At 45.7% G+C, this 25,293-nt stretch overlaps 1 protein-coding gene across 1 annotated transcript in view; it reads left to right on the top strand.

Annotated features, from left to right (window-relative positions):
• The first annotated feature begins 1,171 nt into the window (after nt 1-1,171).
• Nucleotides 1,172-25,293, top strand: part of SLCO3A1 (solute carrier organic anion transporter family member 3A1) — a 136,234-nt gene continuing 112,112 nt past the window's right edge. The window contains exon 1 of the mRNA XM_034066531.1: nt 1,172-1,348. Within this exon, the coding sequence (XP_033922422.1) occupies nt 1,178-1,348 (171 nt within the window). The 5' untranslated portion in view covers nt 1,172-1,177. The remainder of the gene's footprint in view (nt 1,349-25,293) is intronic.

Here is a 25,293-nt window from a genome sequence, read left to right as displayed (position 1 = left end):
TAGTAGAAGTGATGTTCAGTGCTTTTTTAACAGAAGGTATCTCTTGAAATTAGAACTCGAGGTGGGGTGACAAGAGAAGGCACCATCAGAAAGACACGTGGCTGAGGACACGAAGCAAGGGTCTGAGAGCAAAAGGTTGCCTGTGTAGCAGTGGTTACCCAGTTATCTATTGGTGTTAATTCCCTTTGAATGTGTGATTTGTGCACAGCTGCCTCTCACCCTTTCAGAGGGGCATTTGTGGGAGGGTGACTACAAGAGATACTGAGTTGGTGGAGTGGGACCACAGAAGGGAAACAGAGCTAGTGATGGGTCTGGAGAACAAGTCTGATGAGGAGCAGCTGAGGGAATTGGTGTGTTTAGTCTGGATAGGGAGCTTATCCCTCTCTACAACTACTTGAAAGGAGGATGGAGTCAGGAGATGGTTGGTCTCTTCTCCTAAGCAGCAAGTGATAGGACAAGAGGAAACAGCCTCAAGCTGTGCTAGGAGAGGTTTAGATTGGATATTAGGAACAATTTCTTCGCTGCAACGGTGGGTAGGTGTCAGAAGAGGCTGTGGGGGGCAATGGTGGAATCAGCCCATGGAAGTGTTAAAAAACACTGTAAATGAGACCCTTAGAGACATGGTTTAGCGGTGGACTTGGCAGTGTTCAAGCAAAGGCTGGACCTGATGATCTTAAAGGTCTTTTCCAACCTGCCTGATTCTGTGATTCGCTGACACTCGGGCTGAGGACCCCCGGGGGGCGATGCGGGCCCTTTCCCTGCGTTCACAACTTCCATCCCCGTGCGGGTCCCTGCGCCCGCCGGGCTCCGAGGGCTGCGGGAGGGATGCGGCGGCAGAACCGCGGCCGCCCCGCCCGCCGCCGCGGAGCCTCCGCCGGCGCCAGCCCCGCTCGTTCCCCCGCCCCTCGGCAGCGGGGGCGCGGATCCGGCCTGCGCGGGGCCGGTGGAGAGACGGAGCGCGGCGGGGCGAGGGGAGGAGAGACGGGAGGAGGAGGCGGAGAGGGAGGCGGCGGCGAGCTGGCCATGGCAGCAGCCCGCGGGCGGAGAGGCAGGCGCCGCGGGCTGCCGCTGTGATTGGCACCCCGGGCAGCAGCAGCAGCAGCAGCAGGAGGAGGAGGAGGAGGAGGAAGGCGCGGAGCAGCCGCGGGGCCGCCATCCCGCGGTGGTGCCCGGGAGGATGCCGGGGAAGCAGGGCTCTGCGGGCGGCGGTGGCGGTGAGCTCCCGGGGGCCGGCGCGCCGAGGCAGCGGAGGCGGCGGAGGAAGGTCTCCTGCTTCTCCAGCATCCAGCTCTTCCTGGTGTCCGAGTGCGCCCTGATGCTAGCCCAGGGCACGGTGGGAGCCTACCTGGTGAGTGGGTACCGGCCGTGGGGGGGCCGTGCAGCGGGGTCCGCCGGCACTAGCGGAGGGGAAGTTCCCTCGCAGCCGGGGCAGTGCGGAGGGCAGCACCCCCCGGGCGGGATTTACAACAGTTTCAGGGCTTAAATGACTCAGCAGTGCCGGGGGGGTCAACCCTGGGTCCCCCCTGTTTGCAGCCGGTGGCTCCCTTCGTCCCCAAGCCGTGGTGCCGGCGGTTGCTTGAGGGTTCGCTTGTCACCGCCTCTGGCTTCGGAGCTGGCCGCTAACTCGGGTCGGATGCCAGCGTTTCTACTTTGTACGGAATAAAACCCCAGGAAATCCAGCGGGGCATTCACTTCGTGCATCCCGCGTTACTACTTTTCCCTGTCCTCCTCAAGCGATGCAGAGGTGTTATGCACAGCAGCCCTGCAAGTCTTGGTGTTAGGTACAGAACAGCCAAGATAAGACTTTGCGCTGAATCTGCAGAGTGAGATCTGGTGTCAGGGGCAGAACTGTAGTAGAAGAGTTGGAAAGATGTCCAGACGGCAACGCTTGTGCCTTTGAGTATGCACTGGGAGAGGCAGCTTGTGAAAATGAAATGTTCTTCTCTCAGCAGATGTAAGGGTATAGTTGATTTAAATTTCTCAAAATAGCTTGCTGGATTTGAGAATTATAGTTTCCATGGAAAAGAAATGTATTCATAATCTCCGAGGCTTTTTGAGGCCATACACGTAATATATTATACTGTAAGATCTCCGCATTTGGTACTCGTATTCGGTATTAAGCACTGCTCCTCTCTCACATGCTCAAACTACTTATGCAAATTTGTACTGAACGTGATCTATAATTTTTCAAGGTATGTGGCTAATCTAACCGTGGTTAATATTCCCTCTTAATATGAAATGGAAATTAGCAGTCATCTCCATATAATAAAGCAAGTAAGTTTAGTTTGGAACATGTCTGTAATTCCAAAGCAAACTGCATCACATCTGTTGAGATATATTCAGCAGTTCTGTACCCTATGTGAGGATAGGTAGGCACCCATTGGTAGGAGCCAGATAGGGACATGCTGCTTCTATGTAACACCTTAGGAAGTAAATATATTGCTTCTGATGAGCTACTGGCAAAATGAACTGTCAGCATGAATGAGCGTGGGATAATCCTCCATCACAGTAATGGCCAAGGAAGAGCCCACGGAGGTGATGTCACCAGTGGGCACCAGTATGCTGGAAATGTATGGATGTGCTGGAGGACTGACTGTATGTTGGCTCACCGTGCTGCTGTGTCTGAGCGTAGGATCAGCACTGGTAGTCCCTAGTATGGGATTTTCCTCCAACTCCTTTTTGTTCTCTCCTCACCAGTTTAACGTTTCTTTTCCTGCTTTTCCCAGCTCTTGTGCTGTGTTTTGTACTGGAGTAGCTGGTTCAGTCCTTCTCACTCCTTTAGATTGTCTCATGCAACCCAGTCCCACCAGCTGGAAAACACAGCTGCTTTGGGAATCCTGGAGTTGTACCTACCTCTTCCAAGAGGTTACCCTGACTGAGATGCTGCTGTCTCTACCCTCTATCCTTCTTCAGGGCTATATCCTGACCAGCATGCCATCATGGCCCCATGGACCCACAACCAGTAACAGGCAACTGGTGGTGAGTGGGAACGAAGCTCAAACCAGTCTCCAGCATGCATGAACATTGGCCCAGCTGCACTGGGCAAGTGTTCCTCTGTTCCCTGCATAATTTATTTGCTGTCATTGCAAATATGTGCAGCCCTTCATACAATGAACAGATGCAAATGTGGAATTATCTTTGGAGGGTAAATCTGTGCTTAGAGCGAATATGGACGAGCGCTGTGCTTACAGGTGTCATTGGGGAGCCAGAGCAGGAGTGGGAAAGATGCGCAGTGGGAAGCATGGAGGACCTAATTGGTTCTGGAGTGTCCCGTGGGGACAAGTGCTGCTCTCAGGTGCTGTCTTGGGATGAAATCAGTGGAGACATTGCAGAGTTGCCCAGGTGTAGCTGCAAGTGGATATTCATTTACTGGGGCTCCTGGGACGAGCAGGGGCTGTTGCTCTCGGGTGGTGTGCCTGGCTGCTCCCCGATGGACAAATTAGCTGGTGAGACAAAGCAGAGAGCAACTGGGAAGACAGACAAATAGGGAGATGCTGCGGAGGACAGGCACAGCCCATAGTGCTGGGCAGTTGAATAAAGTACTAATTTTAGCCTGTCGGCAGCGAGCAAGTGCTGTATTTGTAGTTCTGCTTTGCGTGGCCACATGTGTGACTTTCCCTCGTTACTTGGAGCTCAGGAAGAGAAACCTTTTTTTTTGCCTTATACGGCAGCAAGTTGGTTTCCTCGGTTTTTGTCTGCCTTGTTCTGCACAGGGAGACCATGAGGGCAAGAACTCAGCTTGTTAAGGAAACAAGGCAGGGGCTTGGCTTCTTAGGAGTGATTGCAGAGCTCGTTTTTGATTGGGCTCAGCTTTCATGTCAGTGCATCTCGGAGAGGATATTGTCACTCCTTTTTAGAGACGTTAAAACTCCTTTTTTTCCATGTTCACCATGCAATAAACTAGCAGCACCCACTTGAATGTATGTACAAAGCATACATTCATTCATTATGTGGTTTTGAAGCAACAATCATTCACTTTTATTTGTTCATAAAACACGGTGCTTGCCAACAGGCCTTTATAAATAATAAATGCTGATAAAAATCTATAACGTCCTATTCTTTTCCCACAGAGCTCAGCAGCAGAAATACCCCAGGATGCCAGCAGTGGATGGCTATGGCTAACTGGGACGGTGTCTCTGAGGTTCTTCATGTGAAGTTTTTAGGGAGTATTTTGTCAATGTCACATTCCAAAATATTTGTCAATTCCTGTGCTTGCTGTTTGCAAAGTGCTTGTGTTCCAAAATGACTCGGTGCCATATCTTGCATAGTTTATGCAAATGCAAGCCCGCGCTGCTGCCTTAATTTCTGGGGCTGCTGAATACACCCTATTATTTGCATACTCTTGTAAGGTTTTGTGTATGCATTTATTTGGCTCCATCTAATTACTCCGGCATGCTTTTGGAAACTTGAATTTCCCAGCAACTGCAGTGGCAGAGGGGAAAATGCTGCTTGTAGTTTGCAGGCATTCCTGCTGCAGAAGTTACTCAGGGCTTTCGCTGCAACTTTTTAAAGCCCAGATGATTTCCACCCCCAGTTGCTCTCCTGCAGCGTAGGATCCGTGGGTTAAAGAGCCAAGCGTTACTGGTGCAGCTGGCACCAGGAGGGAGAGGTTGGAAAACAGAGGTTCCAGCTGGAGCCTTGTGCCTTTCAGGCAAATGCAGCAGTGTGATCAGTCATGCCGGCCGTGCAGCGATGAGGGTTTCGATAAGGCTGATTCACATACCTTGGCAGCACTTGGCTCCCTGTCCCCTCACCTCCACCCCTGAATTCCTACGTGCATTATATTTTGGAGTGTTTTAACCGGTCATAACGTTCCAGGAGCTCCTGACGGTTTATCACCGAGGTATTTCATCACCCTGCCAGTCAAAGCCTTTGCTTAGCCAGTGGTGAAATCATTGTTTCAGCAGAAGGCGAAGAGCTCTCGGTTTGACAGCCACAGTTTTTGGAACAGGAGAGCAATTTAATTCTCTCTCCCCAGCCTTTTAGCCTCGACTCGCTCCGGTTCAACCTGACCTAGTTGCAAGCATCCAACATCTGCCAAAGTCATGGCTTCTTTAGATAAAGGGCATGCATATGGGAAGCGTGTTGCGAAGCAGTTATCTGGGGTACTCCGGATAGCTGTTTTTACAGAGCTTTACTGAGATGTCTCTGTTTGCTGCAGCTTTGAATGCAGCTATTCATGTGTTTTATCAAGTGATAGAGGATGATGGGCCTGAGCAGGAGATGGAAAGGAAAATAATTGGTCCCTCCCAAGGAGGGTGCATTGGTGTTTGCGTGGGAAATGAATGCCAAATTGTTTCTTGTTTTGCTGAATGAAAACTCTTGAGCCACACTTAACTTCCTGGCTAGAGCTTTGCCTGTGCAGCAGTGTTTGAATGCAGCTTGCAAAAGCCCTCAACCTATCTGCAGTAAACATAGTACTGTGTGAGTCCAGGTGAGGCTGTGTGTGAGTGTGTGATCTCTGAGACAAGCTCCTTCTGTTCAGTTTTATTGCTGCTGGATTTGGGATCTTAATGAAATTCCATATTCAGGAAAAAAGTATCAAAGATAAATGCAGAAGTTAATCATCAAAGGGTTCCTGCAGGAGCAAACAGAAATAGGGGTCCTGTGAGGTAGGCACCAGGAAACTGGGGGATTAAGAGCAGAATTTGGCTCCTGGATTTTTAAGTTGCTTTGGTGCATGAGTCCTTCCTAACCTATGTTAAATGTGGCACATACAGCACTGTTCTGTCACAGAAAGCAGTTGTAGAGACCCCGTCAAACCCTCCTTGAGGTCACTGGAGAGGCTCACCTGGAGGATGTCATTAAAGACAATGTTAATGTAGGAGTACTGCAACACTTCAAAGCTTTCTGTTGTGCTTGGGGCTGCATGATAACATTTGCCCTGAGTATTTGCAATCTGAGTAGACTGGATGGAAGAACTGTTGTAGGTGGGGAAACTGAGGCAGAGATTAAGAGCTTGATTGTGTTACTGAAGCTATTGATAAAGCTGTTGCATGGTTAACAGCAGCAGAGCCCAAATGGTTTGGGTATGGGCAGAGTAGAGATGGCAGAGCAAAGAATTCCAGTTTCAGATGCTTCAGTCCAGTGACTTAACGGCAAGAACAGTTTTCCCCATTGAATGTAGTATTGTTTTATTAATGTATTTATTTTCCTAGAATAAGGATCAGCTTTAAAATACTCATTTTTTTCCCCTTTCCTTCTTCAGCAATGCTGAGCAATAAATTAGCTGTAATGCTCATAATTTATCTGTCACTTGGGTATTTAAGGGGATGAAAAAACTGAGTGAAAATAAATGTTTTAGTAGGGATGAAGATTGCCAAGCATTGGCTGGGTATTGCTTACTGTTACTTTTCCCTTAATATATCTTTGCTGGCAATGTTATTTCTGGAAAGTTTTTTCTGGTATGCCTTTCGCATTAGAGAATATTGTCTGTTTTGCAGCTGAGTTGTGCTGAAAGTTATTCTAAACTAGCTCTTCTGACTACATTCATATTTCTTCTCTAAGAAGCCTTTTGATGCTTTTCTGGTCTCTGGCTGCAATGTGGAGGAGAAATCAGGTCCCAGTTCTGATGCCTTCAGACTTCTGTGGGGCTTGGGTTAGAGTGTGGCATTGACTCATTAACATAAAAACTTGATATCCAGTAGCAGAAACAAATCCTGATCTGTGTGTAGGTTGGAGTTTGGGTAACACAAAGGCTTGTAAGTAACTGGCATCTATACATTGGTGCCAAGTTGTCTTTTATCTACTACTAATAGATGAAATGGTGTAGAGATAACAGCAAGTTTATCTCTGACATTATGTGCTATGTGGCATTTCCAGCGTAAATCAAACTTACGATCTGATGCCTTCAGTGTTAAATGCATTTAAAGGCAAAATGATGCATATGAGTGTGGACTAATTGATTTTAGTGTTTAATATCTTTATTATCTTCTAGCAGAAAGTTTGGCAGTCCTTCCTTTTCTCTGTAAGGGCCAAGTGATATTTGTAAGTCCTGAAAGAAAGAGCTGCCTGTTTTAAATGTTATGATCCATCATAAAACCAATGTCTCAGTTCTTTTGGCCAGCCTTTGCTTCCAAAATCCCTTTAGCATTTACTGTGTGCCTTTGTGACAACTAGCTCTCTGAGTTTTAATGGCCTGCAGTATTAAAGCAGCTGAGGTTTAAGGGGAGTTAGATCAGAGAATACATTGCTCTGAAGGTCCGTGTTGTTCTTGCTTAGGAACTTTGTGCAGTGTGGTTGTTTAAAGCCTAATGTAGACCCTGTCCCAGAGAGGGCTCAGTTGAACTGTGATCCCTCTCCTTCTCTGCAAGGGAGAGCAGATATTCCCTGTTTCCCAGAAAAGGGTGTCTCAGGTTGCATGTGCTTTCTTTTCCCATACTTCAGGATATTGTAGAGGACCAAAAGCCAGCTTCTGTTCTGCTACAGCACTGTAAATTTATTGCTTCAAAAGAGTTATTCTGCAATCTATCAAGAAGAATTTCTCCTCTGTGTATAATAATCCTTACTTGTACTCTCCTTCATCTCTAGTTATTCCTTCACGGTAGCAAGATTAAACAATGGCATACTATATAGTGGGTAAGGTTGCAGCTTGGATGCATTAGTGTAGTTTTGTCTTCTGATCAACACCAGATGAAGCTGCAAAGCAAGTATTTTAAGCATCATCCAAGGAAGTTTAAATAAACATGTGATAACATTGGTGTAGTGACTCCTTTAAGTGCTCCAGTGAAGTTCAGAAGCTATAATTTTTTCTATTGCATAGAAAAATGGGCCACTGATTTTGATTTACAAGGTTTCATTATAACTGCAGCAAAACCAGGACTAGAACCCCAAGAGCCCTGTCTCCAGGTCACCTTGGAGCAACCACTAGACTCTCCGTCTCTTTGTAGATACATACTGCAACGCAAATAGTCTGCTCCACTCAGTAGAGATTTCACAGTGCCATGCTTTATACACTATCAATACAATCAATAGCAATAGCAAGCTGTTCAGGGACTTCCAGGAGTGTCTGGCACTTCTTCCCATCGGTGCTGGGAGGGCTCTGCCCTGTTATGGGAAGCATGCTGTAACAATTAGAGAGATGGTCCCTGCATCCAAGATGGTTCAGTTTGGGTGCATGGATCAAAGTGTGGAGAAAAGGAAACTGTTCCTCTTCTCCAGTTTTAAGTGGGGATGCAGTTGTAATCACATAGAGATGATGGGATGTGTCCCTCCTCACTCAGCCAACCTAGGAAAGACCTCAGAACTCAAATCAGGTTTCTTCAGCTCTCCAGTTGGCAACTTTCTTTTCCAGCCTTATTCTGAATGGGATGTGCTTCTGCATGTTGATGCCTAAATATTCCTTACTGAAGCAAGGGTGGCAGCCTCCTCCTCCTGCTGCTCTTGCATTGAAGTTGAGGAAGTTTTACTGGGGCTCATATTGCACAGTGCCTTAACATGATCAATAATCTTGGATGACTGCTTGCAGCATAGACTCAAAATCTTTATTTCAGGTTTGCTTGAATATTTATCTTTATTATTTATTTTCTATGGTTCAAGAAGAAGAAAAGCAATTTGCTTTAGTTTGGTTTTTTGTTTTTCCTCTCCCTTTATAGCATCCTTTCTCCTCACCAAGCAGCCAGCTGATTTCCCTATGTCTTTTTTATCATCTCTATCTTCTTGGTGTCTGCAGCTATCGCATGGATGCTTTCTGCATGTTTGCAGGCCCAGTGACTTAGATAAGTGCCTGTGAACACAAGTGTGGGAGCACAGAAGCTGGCTTTCCATGCTACATAATGATCTGGTTCCCAGGCAAGGATTGCTGGAATTGTCTTATTTTTAATGTTTAAATGGCCTTTTAAAACGCTTTCCATGCTGTTCACCTGTATAATTCATAATGCCTTAGTTTACTGAAGGTGGAAAAAAGACTTAAAATTCAGTTTTATGGTGATCCCTAAAATGACAGTGAAGTTTTTGAAGGAACCTGGGTAATTCAGTTGTATTCAGGTCTTTGTGACTCACCCAGCATTATGATTTCTGAAACAACCATGGGAGATTTGCTTTCAAGTGTGTTTTGGTGCTTTGATGTCTACATCTGAATCCAACATTTTCTCTAGGTTGTTTTTTCCCTTAATAAAAGGCAACTAGGAACTACCACAAAGAAACTGAAAGCAAGGTTGGCTGTTTGGGAACAGATGGATGTGGAATACAGAACCCTTTCAGAAGTGTTTTGCTTCTAATTGTTAACAATGTATAGTGGTGTATTCCCCGCTCTCCTTCCCAGAAAAGTTAGGGTTTTGGCTGAATTGAAATCAACATTTGGTTTGCGCCAATATATAAGAAGTAGCTTTGAAGTACATGTTGTGTATGTGTGTTTTAAAGTGATACATAGCATTTTAAGGCCTGAAAAATCACATAAACCAAAGTGGAATTTTGCAGTCAAGATGCCCAGCAGTGAGACTCTATGTTCTAAAAAGATGAATTATTCTATGAATTGATGTGAGGTGAAATGTGTTTTTCCTGGAGTCTGCATGGAACTTATACTAGATGGAGCTTTACATGCCTTCAGCCTCCAGGGAGCACCTACATTCAAACACAAGATGGTCAGAGGATAGCAGGGATGGGTATTTTTGCTGGTAACTTCGGCAAAGTGCCAAACACTTCTTAAGTTTTCTATGGTTTCAGATTTGTCTCAGCCCTTTAATCGTCCAAATCAATAACAGAGAGTGAAAAAACACCATAACTTCATGGGATTGCAACCTATGGTGTTAAACAATGGATGCTATTCGCTCTCTCGTGTAGAACCTCAGCAGGAAGAGCTGCTGAAAAGTTGTTTTCAGGTTCTTGTTCTTTATTCCTGAAAATAAGGATGTGAAATAGCTGCTACCTCTTTCCACTTCTCTCTTCAGCTTTGTGCAGGCATAGTTTGGCACATCATTACCAGTAGACCAGAGTTACTTGGGAGTGTTACACGATGCTGGGGTATTGGCCAAACCACAGACTTTGGCTTGAAGGGAATCTCTGAAAGGCTGCCGGAGGGCCAGTGTGTACCTTTCTTGGTACAGTAACAGGGCAAGTCCTCTGCACCTTTGAATAGCAGCAGACCTGTATGTAGACATCCACGTCAGTACTGAGAAGTGTCAAGGGAGAAGAGGAACAGCATTTGAAGCTTCCCAAAGAGAAGCTCAGAATAGTGACTAAAAGAAAATGATTTTAAAAAACATGAAGGAAAAATGCCCCCAGTGATGTCCTGCTGCTTGTTGTGCCATGCTGATGACTTTCATCTGCTGGAAACACGCTTGCTTCTCATCCCGACAGGGTTTCAGTGTTGCATGATGTATTGAGACACCAACTTAGGGGCTGATTCTTTCTTTCCCTGTAACTGGGAAACAACAGGAAAATAACAATGTGTAACTAGGTCTTTGTTTCTGAAGAGCAACAACTAGAGCTTAGATTTCCAGTTTTTCAGTCCTGTGGCGTGCTTCTCATTGTTACTGAGATGCAGGAAGAGCTGTAATTGTCATGGTTTAGTAAAGCTATTTTCTGCAAGTTGTTCTTCAAGCTTTAACTTTTGTCTTTTAAAGAGAACCCACCTTGCTTGGTGAGGTATTGTGGTGGGTTAAGGTTGGACTGCAGCCAGACACCCACTAGCTGCTCTAACTCTCCTCCTCAACAGGATGGGGGCAGAAAATGAGGTGAAAAAGCTCGTGGGTTGAGATAAAGAGCAGCAATTACTGTCAGGGGCCTTGACCTGGGGGAAATTAATTTTTATTGTCAATTAAAATGGGTTTGCATGTTTAAAACAAAGGCAAACATGAAAACTCCACTTTCCCCCCATCCCACTTCTTCCCAGGCTCCATCAGGTGTTTGCTGAGCTCTGCTGGGAGAGCATCCACCTTCACCCATGAACTGAAGCAAACTGTTCATCACGCTTGAGCACTGACATGCTCTTTGCAGAAGTGTTAGCTGGAATGGGGTAGATGGTTTTCCTGGTGCTTGGATCCTGTTTGCACTCGGTGGGCAGTCACTGTTTGTGGTGTGCCACTGGGCAGCAAGCGGGTTCAGCCCAAGGAGTAACACGTCTCTTTGCAACTAAACCATGGTGATATTCTTTATGTCCTGCAGGCATTGTCCATAAAATGTGATTATTATGGGAATTAACCTTCCCTACAGCCAATGGCAAGTGCTGTGGCTTCTGTGATGGGTAGAGAAAGTGTTGGGTGGACAGGCTATGGCAAATAGCGAGCAGCATTTTTAGGGTTTACGAGCAAAAGAAAACTGTGGGTTTTGTTTTTGTCATGTTCACCGTACAGGGCTGAGGGCGGCTAATTACAATGGGCCTTTCAGCTTCTGCATGAGATGTACACTTTGTTTCCTGCTGCCTATGGCTAGTTATAATGCAGGTCCTTATGTCTGAAGTCAGCACAGCTGCTGGCTGAGGGACAGGAGCTGTAGCTGAAGGGATGCCTTGTCTAGGGGTGCTTGTTTGTGAAGGGTGATGATGTTAGTTTTGTAATATCAGCTGGTTTGGGTGATCCTATAGTTGGTGTCATCTGAGGTGCTCAGTGCAATGAAGGCCCACTGAGCTCAGCTGCGTGCCTGTAAGAACCTGCTGCATCTTGTGCTCTGTAGCATAGGTCCAGAGAGGGGTGCTTCAGCTCCCAAGTCTGTATTTCTGTCATCAAGAGGTGGTACCAAAACCCACATGGCTGTATTGAGCCCTTGGGTCACAGTGCTATGATGTTAGTCTAGGCTGGGTTTTGGTTTATCTTTCTTCTCGTGATATAATCTGTGATATTTAATGCTATTAAAAATTGTATATAAAAAAAAATTGTATGTCAAAGGAGCTGGCTTGGGATTACTGAAAAGCTGTCCCATACTCTTTGAGATTCAAACATACCAACTTTGAAGAAGTTGAGAGCAAAGGCTGAAAAGGGGAGATTTCAGATATTCCACAGAGCTAGATAAACTGTTTGCTTCCAAGAGTTTATTTGCTCAATTGAAGCTACTTACGCATTGAGAGATCTCTTTGTGAATGCATGGATTCCAAAACCAGCTAGGGAGTCATCTGAAGTTAAGCCACATGAGCAAACCATGTGCTAGAGGCACAGCTTTGTGGGTTTGCTGTGTCATTTAGTACAACTGTGCAAGCTTTCTCTAATGCTGGACCTATACAGAAGTCCAGTGTTTTCTGTGGATTAGGATGCATCAAGGCTGCAGTATTGCTCTTAATCTCAGTGCTGGCTCTTACCACAAAGGCATAAGTTTCAGATTTCTTCTCGCTGAGTCTTATTTGAGGCTTTATCGTGTAGCCTCTAGTAGCTGAGAGGGCATTTATTGATTTGAATCATTCAGCTTAATTCAGTGCAGGACAAGCTTTTTTTGCCAGGATTTTTATTTTGCCATTTTATTTAACTAGATCCCTAATGAATTACTGTAGTTGTACATAATGACTCTCGGGAAATATTGGATGCAGCCTTTAGAATCAGTTCTGTGCTGGTTTCAAATGGCAGACTCTTGAAGTATAGCTCTGAACAGTGCTCAGGATCCCTTGTCCCTCTCTTGAGTTTTCAAGATGTTCCTGCATTAATAAACTGCATCGTTGGTATTCTGTGGGCAGGTATCCAGAGAGCAATTGGTTAGCAGGGTAGCAACTCGGAGGTGAATTTGGAAGTTCTCTCTGCTTTCACTGCATTGCTAAGACCAGAGGGTTTCTGGCAGGACACAAGGTTTTCATTTCTTCATGGTCAGGTCTTGAAACCAGTGAGGGACTCTGCATAGCTGGGATTTAGAGTCAAGGGAGAGTGGAAGTGACTCCCTCCCTCAGATGGAGGTATAGAAAGGCAGAGTTTAACTTCTTGGAGAGCTCCTTTTACGTATGGAGAAAGTCCTTCATGTGCAACTGCAGTAAATAATCATTATATGGCTGCATTGAGTTGGATTTCTTTCCTGTGGAAGCTATAGTGAGTCTGGGAATCAATGTAAGGTTGTGTGGTCTTGTGTTTGGAAGCTTTTTCCAAGCTCATCTATAATGTCCAAGCTCAATATTTCTGTGTCCCCACCTTCAAAATGACTTGCTCTGAGATGCCATTGCTGTTTGGGTTGAGGTGGTTGGCCAGAACTAACAAAAACGTGCTGCAAATTGTCTGTGGCAGAATGGTGACTTCTGGTTTCACCAAAAGTGCCTTTTAGCATGATTGGAGGGCATCTGGTTACTCCAGTGTTAAATACGGTTACTCCAATATCGAATTTGACCAAAAACACACTGGATTTCTGTTAGGCAACACACTGAGGCTTCAAGGTATGGGGTCTTTAAGAGATGCACAAAACTCTGCTACACTGGAAATGCAATTGTACCTAGAGTGACCTTTTCTTTCTCCTTTATTTGCCCCCTATGGTGTGTAGTGTATAGATTCAGACACTTTCAATTTGATTCTCAGCATCCTGATTATGCTCAGAACTCTTGGTAACCAGACAGCGTCACGAAAAATTAAGTTCATGGAATGTTTCCAGGAGTCCATGTCACTGTGTATTTCCCTGCCCATTCCTTTGCCTCTGCTGCTCACACAAGTGAGATTAAACAACAGGGCAACAGCAACTTGTTTCCTCTGAGCCACTGCTGGTGAGGTGCTGGTGCTGGCATCCTGGCAGGGAAAGAGGAGCATTCCTGCCACATGTGAGTAATGTTTTCAAGGCAGGCTCTTACTTTGCAGCTGTATCTGCTGTCCAGAGCTGTCATAGGATCATAGAATGGTTTGGGTTGGAAGGAACCTTAAAATCATCAAGTTCCAAACCCCTGACATGTGCTGAGACCAGGTTGCAACCACTGGAGCAGGTTGCTCCAAGCCGTGTCCAAGCTGGCTTTGAACACTGCCAGGGATGGAGCAGCCACAGCTTCTCTGGGCACCCTGTGCCAGCACCTCAGCACCCTCGAAGTAAAGAATTCCTTCCTTATATCTAACCTAAATCTCTCCTGTTTTGTCATGCCCAAACTCACCTCCCTTCATCAGTCAAAACTGCCAATGTTCCACCCAGAGGAATGTGGGGTTTTTCACATCTGGACAATGTGGTATGTGTCAGACTTGGGAGAGGACATTTGCCCACAGGATAATGCTTGTTGCTGAGGGGGCAGCTACTATTTGTATTTTCTGGTAAGGATACAAACCAGGGATGTTTGGGCTCATTTCCTGGACTTGTCATGGACTTTCCCAGGCCTTCTTTGAGCTTTTCCTCTCCATCAGCAAATGTGCTAGCTGTGGTACTGTTTAGCTTTGTGGGCATCTTGTGAGCTGGGGTAATAGGCATTCAGCTGCTGCAATGATGGTAACAAGAGTGAAAGAGGCACCCTGGCTTGGACCCTGAACTCTATCAGCTACCATAATATGTTGAACTAAATTAATTGACGGGCTGGTAATTCTGTGTTATCCTACCTGTGGTTGATGTGTGAAGCTTCTCCCTTCACCCTGGGCTCTGATACAGAGTACTAGCTCAATGGTACCCTTGCTTCTTTCACAGCATCCTGAAACCACAGGGTTAACACATCTAGGCCTTTGCTTTCTGAGCCTTCACAGGAAAAGACTACTTGGGGCTGCTTTACTTGCTCTTTAGTGGTGCTGGGTTTTGAAAGAGCCTGAGGGTGTTACTTTTCAAAGATGCTTTCTGAGAGATACTCTCGCTGTCAAAAGTGACTTACTCCAAGTGTCTCATTGAAAATAGCACTCGTGTTCTTCCCAAGCCACTGAAGTGGTTTTGAAAAACCTCCTTCCCTGTTACTGACTGCAGTGGACTGCTTCAGAGGTGCCTAGCCTCATTTAAAGCAGGCCAAATTTAGAGTCTAAACGTTATGTTCTTTAGTAATAAACTGTATTGTAATTAGTACCTTGGGGAGACAGGAGCAGGGAGAAGCTGAATATAAAGAGAATGAACTTCATGTAGGAGCTGTCTGCAAAGGATGAGTGAAGAACTGTGGAAGGAGATGAAAACACAGGATTTAAAATGACTGAAGGGTATGTGCAATGGGAAGAAAATGGGCATGGAGCTGTGAGGAGAACTTGGGTTAAAATCAAAAGATCTAGCATAGCACATGGTGAAACTGCGTGAAGAACAATCCTTCCACCAGTCAAACCCTCTGAGTTTATGTAACCTGCAGACAGCCTGATGCAGGAGCCAGTTTGCCAGCTTTCCCCATGCAAGCTGAGGGGATTTATCCCTGTTCTTCATCACAGGTCTGTTAGTGTTATCTCCCGGTTTGAGAAACCCATGCTCAGGGTCTGCATGGGTCACTTTGCTGAGATATGAAGGGCTTTGTTGGTTCCATGCATATAGCTGTCATTTTTCTTTTCTTGCTATGTATTTGAAGATAGGCTGAGAAAGTTGGGTCTGTTCAGCCTGGAGAAGAGAAGGCTGCGTGGAGATCTCATAGCAGCCTTCCAGTATCTGAAGGGGGCCTATAAGGATGCTGGAGAGAGACTCTGCATTAGGGACTGTAGTGAAAGGACAAGGGGTAATGGGTTCAAACTTAAACAGGAGATGTTTAGATTGGACATAAGGAAGAAATTCTTCACTGTGAGGGTGGTGAGGTACTGGAATGGGTTGCCCAGGGAGGTTGTGAATGCTCCATCCCTGGCAGTGTTCAAGGCCAGGTTGGATGAAGCCTTGGGTGGTATGGTTTATTGTGAGGTGTCCTTGCCCATGGCAGGGGGGTTGGAACTAGATGATCTTAGGGTCCTTTCCAACCCTAACTATTCTATGATTCTATCTCCCAGTGATGCTCAGCATAGCTTTGATTCCTGCTGGTGGTGGGAATACTGCAGCCACATGTGCAGCTCTTATCCCATCTGGTTTGTCATGCACCTGCAAAATCAGGGTCAAGAGGAAGCAGAGTTTGGGAAAGTACAAGGGGATAGTGCTCATGTTGACTGCACTAACCAATTGGTTAATGAATGTCTCAGTGTTGAATGTTGAATGCAAAACCATTCCCATTCTGCAATGCCTGAATTCTGGATTCCTCCCAGAATCTGGTGTGCCCTTGCTGTAGGAGCAATGGTCCTCCATGGGAACTTCTCTTGTATTGTGCCTTTGCTCACGTCACACTCTAGTAGGTAGCAGAAGAAGGGGTGATGTTTGTTTGCATGTGCTCATTGAATGTTTGCAGCATGTGGTGATTCTGCAGTGAGGGGACCCTGTCAGCTGCTTTTGGTGCCTGTCTCTGACATGGGTTATTGTTAATCCTGCAGACACAGGGGTGAAATTCAGCCATCTGTGTGTACAGCCTCAGCAGATGCATTTGTTCATTGGCTTTCTGATAGCTCACTTTATTGTGAATCCTGAGAAGCAGAACTCCCATCATCTGGGGAGATATCTCATTGCCTGTATCTCCATTTTATTATAGGGGACACATTGAGACAAGTGAAGTTATGACAAGTCTGCAAGTTTGAGTTAGATCTCCCATTTAATTTTGAACTGTAAGAGGTTTTTTATTCCCTAGATGTCATTTTGTATGTGTTATTTTAAAAGACACTTGTAAATCACCCTCCCTTCAGGAGGAAAGGGGCTTGCTACCTTTGAGAAGTGGCAACATGAGGTGATCTGATGGTACAGGATAGAAAGCTGCATGGCTTGTGTTGTACTCGGGACTGCCACACTTAAACATGAAAATGTCACAAGTCTGCTCTTTACAACTTCCACCCCCCATTCTTCACACGGGAGATGTAATAACCAGGTTCTCAGATGGGAATAGATTTACAGCCACCTTCAAGCCCCAACTTGTCTGTTTACACCACAAATCCCCTGCGCTCACCTCCCAGCCTGCCCCATTCTCCAATGGGAAGTTCAGCAGCAGCCGGCACACAGCACCCATTCGTCCCCTTGGCTCTGCACAGAGACAACGTGAAAGGAGAAATGAGTCTCTTGTGAGCAGCTTTGTAGGAGGGTGTTACTTAGCAAATAAGCAGGATGACATGGACAGCTCTTGTGTGGGCTGCAGGGTGTGAGATGGGGATAAGCAAGCAGCTCCTGTGGCTTTGGGACAAGCTCGGGGTATAGCTAGTTGGGTGCTGGAGAGCCCCTAATTCTACCTGCAGATGCTTATAGCAATTTGGGTGTTTCTTTTATGCATTGTTACAAAGTGCTATGGGTACGATGTGCCCATTTTGTTGGTTCCCTTTTAAATGGCTTCCTTCCTCCCAGGACTTACAAAATTAAAGCATTTCATGTACTGGTTGATGAGAAATGCCTCTAACTTCTCCCTAAGCTTAGTTTCCATTTGCTGTAGGCAGACATCCTTGCTGCTGGGTAGGGAGTGGAGCAGGAGAGATATCAGCAGAGGCAGAGCAGATGAGGAGAGAAGTAGTAGGACTTGTCAGAAAACCTCCTCTCTCAGTATATAGCCTTTATATAATCACTGTTGTCCTCCAACCGTGAAAACAGAATTCAGCTTCCATCAAAGCTTTTATTAATGCTGTTTCGGAGTGTCCTGCCTGTGTCACTTCTGCCCTGGCTCATGCCTGACAGCTGGGAATGCTTCTGCAACCAGCTCTGCAGGCCGCTCTTGATCGGCACCGTGGCATAACTCAGATGCAACCCTTAGCCCTGAATTTAGCTCTTGATCATAAATTAAGATAATGTGAAGTCCTTTGCATGACAGGCTTTCTTGTCAGCCTTGTGTTATGGCTTCTGCTGTGGTACGCCCTGTTTATAGTAGAAAACCTTCTTTGCAGGCAAGTAAGTGTTGTGTTAGGAAGTATTTGATTAGCTAAACAAGCAAAGTTGCATTGATGTGGGAAGGTGGAGAAATGTGGGTGTTGCAGTGTGACAGCTTAGGATCTGTCACAGAATCACAGAATCATAGAAGGGACCTTAAAGCTCATCCAGTTCCAACCCCCTGCCATGGACAGGGACAACTTCCACTCGATGAGGTTGCTCCAAGCCTCATCCAATCTGGTCTCCAGGAATGGAGACTATTCTCTCCAGTGTTTTGATAGTAAATAGGAAGGAGCTTTTTCCTGTTAAGTATCTTCAGGATACATGAGTTTTATCTCCTCCACTGGAAGTGAATCCAGGGCCATGGTGCCCTGTTTGCAGAGTTGTGCAAGACTTGTTTGCAGAGTTTCATGCATTTCATGTATGAATCTTGCTGCTTGTCCTCTATACGGCCAAGAGTGCCTTTGATGCTGCAGGAGCCTACATTTGAGTTATATACAGTTTAAGTTCCTCTTCAGCTGGCTTTGTACACCTACATGCCAGCCACAGGAGAAAAAAAGAGATCCATCTCTGAACGTGTCAAAGATGTTCTGGCTGCTTTCCCTTAGCTGTTTACTTTGACAGAGCTGAGTGGCCGCCCCTGCTGCCGCGCACTTATTCCACATGGGATTCTTCATCCTCCAGGTTTGAGATGTGCCAGCAGCGCTGTTCTGTGCTACAGTTTTTAGAGCACGCCAGAAATGCAGTTCCAGTGTTGAGGTTTGTGCTTCTCTGAGTGCTTATGATGCATTATTTTTCTGCCAGTGCAAATGATATAATATTTAAATCCAAATAAGGATTCAAATAACCACTCATTTTGTTGTGCTGCTAAAGAGCAGTGTGGGCTACAAATGGGTTCTGGCACTGGATGTATTTATGTAGATACCTTGTCAGAGACTTGAAATATCACCTGCCTTCATGCAGTGAGGTGAATCTTGATCAGCAGAGTTGGAGGCAGAAAGCTTGTGGGGACACTCAGTCTGCAGTTGTGATAATATCATCATAGGCTGGTTAACAACGTGCAGATCTCAGCCGTGATGCGTATCCATTTCAGAGCAACAGAAAAAGCATCCAGGTTCTGCTCAGAAGTTTGGGGGACCTGGTGCTCTGTACCTGCTCTATTTTGAGCTGTCAGTGACTCATGATAACTTTCTGTGATGGATGTGAGGGGGTAGTTGCAAGTAACACACCTCTGATCTTTTTGTTCACGCCTCTGTAAATGGGGCTGTGCCCTTTCCCTGTCTCAGGGGAAGCAGGGAAAGGGGGTCAGTCCCTTCTGTCCCATGCAGGATCCTTAGAAAGCAAATGGGAACAATAACACAGGCCAGTTGCACTGCTGTTTGCACTGATTGCTGGGATTAGAGGTTAGGTTTTCATGTTGCATATTTGATCAGCGTGGATAGCGGTTTTGCAGGAGTAGGTGGAGAATACAATTGTTTAACATCGAGAGGCACATACCTTCTTTCTGTTTGAAGCTATTTGGAAACAGGCTGTGGCTTTGCACTGGTGCATCATCTCCTGACCAAACAGGATACCTCCTGTGGGTGCTGACTGCTCTTTGCTCTGCTGGTGATGCGCAACAGCATATCACATCACAGGGAGCATTTGTGGCTACCCAGCAAAGGGTAATCCAGACCCACTTGCTCTGTGCTCTGCATTGGCTATGGACAAGTGGCACAGGATGCTGTAACTGCTGACATGTGGGGAGGAGATGCACAGTGGGTTACAAGACACAGCAGAAAAGTTTTCTGCATGGTGCCAGAGAAGAGAGGTTGCCAAAGGTACGTGTTTTGCCTCAACCAAGAGCATGCTGTGCTGTTTCTCTTGCTGCATGGTGTATTACCCTTTCTACTCAGGCCCTTGAAAATCCTGACCTTGAATGTGTGCCTCGTTGGGAGCGTGTCAGTAATCTCAAAGCTGGTCATTAGAATATAGAATGAATTTTTCACACCAGCGAGGCATAGATCCGAGCTGCAAACTCCTCATGGCACCAGTACAGTAACTTGCAGATTTTTGAGCTCTGGCCTAGAAACAGCATAGGCTCATGCAGCAACAGCCAAGCTAATAACACCCTACTTCTCAGCAGTGGTTCAGCTGCGGCATCTATTATCCCTGTCATGTGAATGCAAATTTCTATGCAGAGATGATTTCCAGACCTTGAGCAGAGCCAGCTTGGGTGCATTTGTATCGCCACCCTTTTCTGCTTTCCCTTATGTTCGCGTGCCCAAAGCCAGCACGGGTGTCAGCATCTGCGGTGAGAACATCTTTAAAGTTTCCACTGACTTTATTGTACCAAGTATGGTGTTGAAACAAAAGATCAGCAGCCTGAGATGGGAGGTCCTGATGCCCTCGCTATTTCAGCAGGGTGGGGAGCAGCAAGGAATGCTGATGCCTGGGGCTGGGCAAAGGGTATTTTGTTCTCCTCCCCTTCCAGCCTTTTGATGGGGAAGGAGTGGGCTGAATGCCAAGGGAATTGTCTGCATTTTAAGAATTGGGCTCCACCACAAGTGATTGTCTCAATACTGGAACTGTGGAGCAGAAAAACATCAGAGTGGAGGATCATTGTTGTGCCCTTGGGCTTGAAGCCGGAGCCTCAGTAGCCGGTGCTGTCAGCTGGGAGGGTGGGTGGTAAGGGGGGCTGAGCCCAAGGGTACCAGCTCTATGGAGAGGAGAACTTGCCTCCAACTATGGGATGGGCTTTTTCCCATCCTCTGTGGCTGCTGGAGAAGATGACGAGGTGACACCTGAAGAAGTGGGTGCAGGAGGCCCTTGGAAGCAGCAACTTTGTTCATGGGACTGTCACTTTGGCTCTTTGAGGAATCTCGTGTTTCCCGGCTCTGTAATGGAGACTGGGGGAGATGGTTTGCATTTATTTTCCTTTGGGAACATAGTTGCCAGGCAATTATTTTACACCCTGTAGCACTGCAGGCATGTCTCTTCAAGTCCGATCTCTTACCACATAACTGAGAAAATGTTTTTTACATTAAAAAGAAGCCTTTTATAAAGGCCCTTCAGGCATAAAGTCAATGTGTTTTCTATATATAACCCTGTATTATTAATACAATGAACTTATCTGTGGACTCTGTGGGTGAATATGACTTGATTGTTGGAGATACGAGCAATATGATACTCATTTTCAATGCACTGTGTCTGCCTCCATAATGGTGCCCCCAGCCTTCAGTTCATTTCTTAGCGATAAAGTGGGACAATAGTGTGAAGCAGGTTTGTGGATTGCACTTTTGCTGAGCATTAATATAACATAAACAGCCTATAGAAAGAACAAATGTACCTTGGCTCAGAAACGTCAAGATCAATAGATTTGGGACAGGCAGGAATGATGAATGTGAATGTGTGTTATTGAAATAGGTTCAGACCGGCATGGCAAAAGCTTCCTTGGATTTTTTTTTTGTTATGTGGGTCATTTGTCACTGTGTGCATTATGTGAGATCAGTTTCCTTTTTCAATCATTGAAGAGTGTTTGAGGGTAGACTTGGGAGGCCCCTTTAGCCCAGATCCTTTTCAGGTCAGTCTTCAAACTCAACTGAGATAAATGCGTGTGTGCAGACTCCTGTGGCTCTGTAAGAAGATAGTACAAGCATGGTTTAGGTTTTAATTATTTCTTGTTATTGTATGTTAGGCAGTGTGCTCACAGAAAGCCTGCTTTCCGCATGAGCAAGATGTGCAGATGCCCAACCTGATGTAGTTTATGGTGGTCCAACTGACTGAGCTGCTGTAGATTTAGTCTAGGGGAGCATGATCTTGTACAGTAACATCAGCCACACAGTCCAGTTTATCTCTCTAATACCATAGCTAATCTTAGTAGAGCTGCTCTTTGAAACTGGGTGGGAGATGTTTGGAGTGGATCAAATGGGAGGCCCACTGGAGACAGGGGATGCGGTTAGAGACAGAAAAGCAGTTTCAATCAAGGTGGGTGGTGGAGGCTTTGAGACATGTAAAAGGCAATGAGACTGTGTACAGTGATGTAGCTAAAGTGCTTTGCTGGGCAGAACCTCAGTGACCTGCTAAGGACTGATCTGCAGGACAAACACAAGGACTTAAGAGTCACAGGCAAGCTACAGCTGTCCTTAGCATAGGCACATACCCATATGAAGCTTCAGTAGTTGCAGTGCTGTACCCAACATCACGGGCACTGGCATTGCCATGATTACACCGCTGTCTCTGTCCTCTCACGCCTTCTCTGTACTTGTCTGCTGCAGTGGGTGGTTTCACACCACTAACTTTTGGGGTCAAACCACATGTGTCTCATGTATCTTGTCTGCATGGATTTTACTGGATGTTGTAATAGCTTCCTGATAACTGTTTTCATTTAGGTTTGAAGCTTTTTTAACTGAATATCCTCTTAATCTATTCTTTCCAGCCCTGGCAAAACAGCTGAGTAAATTGACAGGAGCCAGGAAATAGCAGCTTCATAGCTAATAATGTGGCCTCCTGGTGTTTCCTGCTGTGTTTTAGCAGGAGGTTGTCCATCTCCAGCCACTGTGCTGCTTCACCACTCTATTCCCTGTGTCCCTGCTTTTAAACCAAGATCCACGTGGGCTGCACTCCTGAACAATCAACCTCGTCTCGGCACACAGGGACTCTGTATAATCCTTGCAGCCTTTTCACATGATGTCAGTATTTTACAGGGACCTGTCATGTCTCTTGCAACAGTTTACGTAACTCTTGATAAATAGAGTTAGTGTCTGGGAGGGGTGATGGCTTATCTGCTGGGGAGCAGGCTTGTGAAAGGAAATACAGGCAGCTCAGTGCTCTTTTATCTAACAGCTACAAGGGCATCAGGAGCATCCTACCTGCAAACTGCAAGTATTTTGTCAGGTTATACCTTCTATGCAGAAAGCCCCATAAAGCTGGGGTATAGAGGAGGGTGGGAGAATGATTCTGTCCATGGGCAGAGGGTTGCTTGGAATAAATGCAGGTAGCATCTCTGCTGTGCTAATGCAGGTTTTGTAGTCGGCCTTTGTATTTAAGGTCACAGCCAATGTCAAAGGAAGAATTTGGTCTGTGCTGTCTTGGCTGCAGCCACTCTGGATGCAATGCAGTTGTGTTGCTGATGTTTGCTGGCTAAAAATCCACATGTTGCAGTTTATTTCCCAAACCTATTTTTATTTTGGGATATTTTATGTTGTTTTGGGGTTTTTTTTCCCCTTGACTGTCAGTGTTTTGGAGGCTACTCTGCTGATGCTGGTTTCTGCACTTTGTACTTGGATGCTGTTTTCCTTTGGATGTTCAAGGCTGATGTGATGGTTTTGTTTGTTCACATTTCACCCCCTGCTCTGCATATCCCACTTAATAAAGGCAGTGGCAGTGCCACAGCAGAAGGAGCAAGCTGGGAAATGCAGTGTGGTCTGGCCAGGGGAATAAGGAGAACTCCTGCCAGCTTTCGTCTGGAGGGTTAGAGTTTGATTTGCAGTGTTGTCTTCCTTTTGTTTCACTCTCTTCGCCAAAGCAGGAAACTGTTAGGGGATGCTGAAACTCTATTTCTCTATTGTGAGTGATTTAGCTTTTGTAAAAAGGAAGAGAACAACTGACGTTCCACATAAATAAGAGCAGAATGAGAACTGCACTTCTGGTTTTAGTTCCCAGGTTTGTCACCAGTTTACTGCCTCTGTCACTGCAAACTGCACTTAGAAATGATGCAGTTCTTTATATCTGAAATGCAGCTGTCAAAATCTGATGCTTGTAAGGTGTGGTGCCCAAGTGTTTCTAAATACCATCCTACTTCTTACCACCTGTGTGTTTGTGTGTGTGTGTATATATATATATGGTAAGGCCTAAAATTTAGCAGCCAGTTTGAAATGTGGGAGAGACTTCCAAAGCTAGTTAATACCAGTTGGCCCTGGCCTTGGGAAATCACTTTTGTTGGCTTTCACTCTTCCAACCTAAATTACTCCATCACAAGTTAATTTTGTTGACTATACCTGTCTCATTAATATTTGGCTCTCAGTGTCTCAGTTTACACAGCTGTAATGAGTAATTATGAGCTTCCTATCTAGGTACAGCTCAGAAATGAGTACCACAGACATGATTTTGCATGCTTAGAGTGTTATACTTGGAGAGATTCCCCAAAATTCTGCCAAAATCTGTGTTTGTGGGACCTCAGCTATAGCCGAGTTCCTTTAGGGACATGCTGGTGGTGGCAGAATGAAGGGGAGCTCCCATGGCAGGGGCTTTGCATGGATTAGTTTGTTGGTGTTTGCTGTGTGGCGTTGAAGTCTGGAGTCCTACCAGTGTGACTACACCAGCCTCAATAGATCACCCTATGCAATAAAACCATTCGTGTGTAGTGGGTGATAAATGTAGCTTTGTTGCATGAGTGCCTGGCAAGGCTGTCTGGGGCAATAGAATGTTGTCCTTATTCCTCCACCTTGGTTTGCCTTGCTTCAAAAATACCTACATAGGGTTTTCTAGCAGTTTCTGTCCCATCTGCTCATCTCCATTGCCCTGGCTCCCATGGAGAGGGTTTCATAGGGTTGGGAACAGCAATGTCATTGTTAGATGCATACTCAAGCACCGTTAACCCAGCACTGCGGCCAAGGTCTCTGTAGTGGGGACAGGCTGTGCTGTGCCCTTGCACAAGAGGACATTGTTTCCCCTGGTGAATCACAGAGCTGTTTCATCCCAATGGGTACCTGCAGCCTGTGTTCAGATGAAGTATGGACCTCCATTCCCTCTGACCTCATCTTCACTTGGCTTTGGTGTGGGGAAAAAGTTACTGCTATTGAATTGCCTTCAGTCATAGGGTTTGATTTTTAGTTTTGGTGGCTTTTTTCCTTGCCTTGCTCAGTTCTTGGCTCTTTAGTGCAGGAGGATTGCAGTGGCAGTATAAAATAAGAACTCACTGGATGAGATAAAGGCTGAATTTTAAGAAATCATTAAAACAGTCCAGTTTTGGAGGTCTGACTTGGACACTTCTCAGGGTCGCATGTGGGAGGTTTTGCTTATGCAAAACAGCAGAAGTGGGTTGTTTCCAGTTTTCCATTGTGCTGCCGATGGGGCTGTCTTTGTCCGGCAGTGCCCTGCTGTACCCTAACAGAGGCTAACTGCCCCCGGAAAAGAGCTGCTGTCAGAATACTTTAAAGTCGGTCAGACTGGCTCCTGCTTCGTGAGGTTTATCAGCAAAGATTTTCAGTGCCTCCAGTGGGAAGCTATTTTTATTCTACCCAGGGGCTACCTTCTGCTCTGAGGTCTTTATCACTTCTTTTTTTTTAAATAGAGAAACCTGCCCGTTTTAGGATAACCTTAAATATCTTCATTTTTTTTTGCAGTGTGAAAAACAAGAGTCTTTTATCCAAGGTAAAAGTTTGTTGTATTCCTGTGGCATGTTCAAGATTCCTTTTGTGTAGGGTTTTCTTTCCCTTGTTTTTCCTCTGCTGTATAAGGGGGACACTGCTATAGGCATAAGAACATGCTGAGTTTTCTCCCTTCAGCAGGGATGACAGCAAGTGAGGTACGTTATGTTTCATCTTTATAGTCCAATCAGTGCTATGACTGTTGCAGACAATCCACGTTGTGCTTCATTGCACCATGTAACCAAGACTGGAAGAGCTCTCAAGA

This window comes from Melopsittacus undulatus, chromosome 9, assembly GCF_012275295.1.
Source record: "Melopsittacus undulatus isolate bMelUnd1 chromosome 9, bMelUnd1.mat.Z, whole genome shotgun sequence".
Lineage (NCBI taxonomy): Eukaryota > Metazoa > Chordata > Aves > Psittaciformes > Psittaculidae > Melopsittacus > Melopsittacus undulatus.
The sequence above is the reverse complement of the archived record's forward strand: the minus strand, read 5'-3'. Positions and strand labels throughout refer to the sequence as shown.